At 59.8% G+C, this 2534-nt stretch overlaps 1 protein-coding gene across 1 annotated transcript; it reads left to right on the top strand.

Annotated features, from left to right (window-relative positions):
- Nucleotides 1-240: 240 nt before the first annotated feature.
- On the top strand, nt 241-1269 carry TBCC (tubulin folding cofactor C; the record flags this gene model as incomplete). The annotated part of the gene is made up of 1 exon (XM_079549956.1): nt 241-1269. One exon carries the CDS (start codon nt 241-243, stop codon nt 1267-1269), a length of 1029 nt encoding a protein of 342 aa, XP_079406082.1.
- Between the last annotated feature and the right edge of the window lie 1265 nt (nt 1270-2534).

Below are 2534 nucleotides of genomic sequence, written 5' to 3'. Positions count from 1 at the left end.
CCGAGGGGCCGAGCGCGCGGCCGGCGGAGGGGAGGAGCGGGCACTGCTGCGCGCACGGCGGCTGGAGGAGAGCGGGCGGCGGCGGCAGCACCCGCCGCCCGTTTGGGAAGCCGAGGCCGCACCCCACGGCGCCTGGCGCCGGCACTCACCCCATCCCGCCGCGCGGCGCCGCCCCTTTAAACCCGCGCAGGCCCCGCCCCTCCCGCCGGCCGCCGCGCCGCGGGCGGGACGGAGCGCAAGATGGAGGCGGCGGGCGAGGAGCGGAGGGCGCCGGCTGCCTTCATGGCCGCCCTGGGGCCCGAGGCCGGCGGCGCCGCGGCCGCGGTGCTGCCCGAGCGGCTGCAGCGGCGGGAGGCGGAGCGGCAGCGCGGCGTGGCGCGGCAGCGGGAGCTGAAGGAGGCGCAGGCGGTGCGGGAGGAAGGCAGCGAGTTCTTCGCCGCCGCCTTCGGGCGGGAGCGGGAGGCGGTGGAGGCGCTGCTGGCGGCGGGGCGGCCCGAGGAGGCGGCGGCGCGGCTGCAGGGGCTGCAGAAGCTGTTGACCGAGAGCGTGCGCTTCCTGGCTCCCTACGAGGTACGGCAGGGCCAGGAAGCCGTGTCCCGGCTGCAGGCCGACCTGGCGGCCCGGCGGCAACAGCTGCAGCCCAAGAAGAAGTTCGCCTTCCGCAGCCTGAAGAAAGAGGCGGCCCCGGGCGCCGAGCCGCGCCCCGCCGAACCCGAGGAGTCGGCCGAGCCGCCGGCCCCGGGCAGCGCCGAGGGGGAGCCGGGCGGGCCTCCGCTGTGCGGCTTCAGCCGCGCCGAGGATCGGGAGCTGGAGCTGGGCCCGGAGGAGCTGCTGCAGCGCGACGTGGTGCTGGAGGAGCTGCGCGGCTGCCGGGTGCGGCTTCGCGGCAACCCCAACACGCTGCGGATGCGCGAGTGTCGCGGCTGCACCGTGCTGTGCGGGCCCGTCTCCACCTCCGTGCTGGTGGATGGCTGCAGCGAATGCCAGCTGGTGGTGGCCTGCCAGCAGCTCCGCACGCATCGCACCCGCGGCAGCCGCTTCTACGTGCAGGTGACCAGCAAGGCCGTTATCGAGGACTGCAGCGAGGTGTCCTTCGCGCCTTACGCGTGGAGCTACCCGGGCATCGAGGCGGACTTCGAGTCGTCCGGGCTGGATAGAAACAGAAACAACTGGAACCTGGTGGATGACTTTGACTGGCTGGCGAGCGACAGGCCCTCACCCAACTGGAGCCTCATCCCCGAGCAAGAGCGTGTCAGCTGCTGGGACTGACCGCGAGCGATGGAGCCTGCCTGCAACGTGCTGATCCGCAGGCGGGAGGGCTTCATCCCTACGGGCCGTAAAATGATTGCGGGTGGTGCTTCAGTGGGGAGTTACAGCCTGTGGCTGGTTTCTCTCCTTGAAAAATTTCACTCGGATGTAGTTTACTATTCCTAAACTTGCTGCTGTAATCTGTATGTATCACTGTGGGGTCGGCCAACTGCTGCAGTACCTCATTGCTGAATTTCTTTAATTAAAATGGGGCTGGGGGCACCGGTATTCACGTGGCAGCAGTCCTTGATTGGAGCTGCTGTGCTGCTGTCACTTAGCCAGGCAGAATCCGAGCTCCCTGCTAGTGCAAGCTGTAGTCAACTGAAAAGAGGGAATGCCAAATCTGTCCCATTTCTGTGGTGAAGCAATTACAGACTGCTGTTATGGATATGGGGGAGGGAGATACTCAGTGAAGCAGCAGAGGTTTAAAGAGAGGGAGTTTGCACATGGGTACTGTATGTCAGGTGAATCCTGGGCCGCAATGTGTCTGGGACCCAGGTTCTGCTGTGTGGGTGACAACTGTTAGTCAGACTTCTATTTCAAGGAGAAAAAGGTTAATGAAAATGTAATGTTCTTTTACTGTATTAATGATTGAAATCTATCTCTAGAAGGTAGATAAATACTGAACAACAGCAGTCTCAAAATATGCTGGAGGAAGCTGCTTCTGTAAACAGCAGGAACCCGAATAAGATTAGATTTGTATGGCCCGAGAGGTACACCCATTGTTTGCTGACAGACATGACAAGCTTCCGGGCAGCAGTGTTCAGACATGTCCCAGTGGTTGGTTTTTCTGCTGGCAGCCAGTGAGCTTTGCTGTGATCATAGCTCACAGCACTGCCACTGCCTATCGTGTGCAGTGCTGACTTCATAAAAAGTGATAACAAAGCACAGTATTTGGGTTCCAGAATAACATCTTGCATAAAGGCCCTTGGTGCACAGTTACCTCTCAAGTCCCATTTATTCACTTTTGTTCAATACCAAAAAAAAACTGCATTATGATGGAGGTTTCTTTTTATAATGACCTCTTAACAGTACGAAGGAAATATTACCTTGACTAAACAGCAGCTCAAAAGTTGTATTTAAGAACTCTGCCTAATATTTATGCTGCCCTATCATTGTATGTGCCTCTAATACTGAGATTAATCCATCAAAGCCATGTCAGTGCTATGAAGAGTATTTTGAGTTCTTAACTGTTTTTGGAGCAACAGAGAAACTTAGCCTGTTTT

The sequence above is a fragment of the Tetrao urogallus genome, assembly GCF_951394365.1.
Source record: "Tetrao urogallus genome assembly, chromosome: 2".
Taxonomy (NCBI): domain Eukaryota; kingdom Metazoa; phylum Chordata; class Aves; order Galliformes; family Phasianidae; genus Tetrao; species Tetrao urogallus.
The sequence above is the reverse complement of the archived record's forward strand: the minus strand, read 5'-3'. Positions and strand labels throughout refer to the sequence as shown.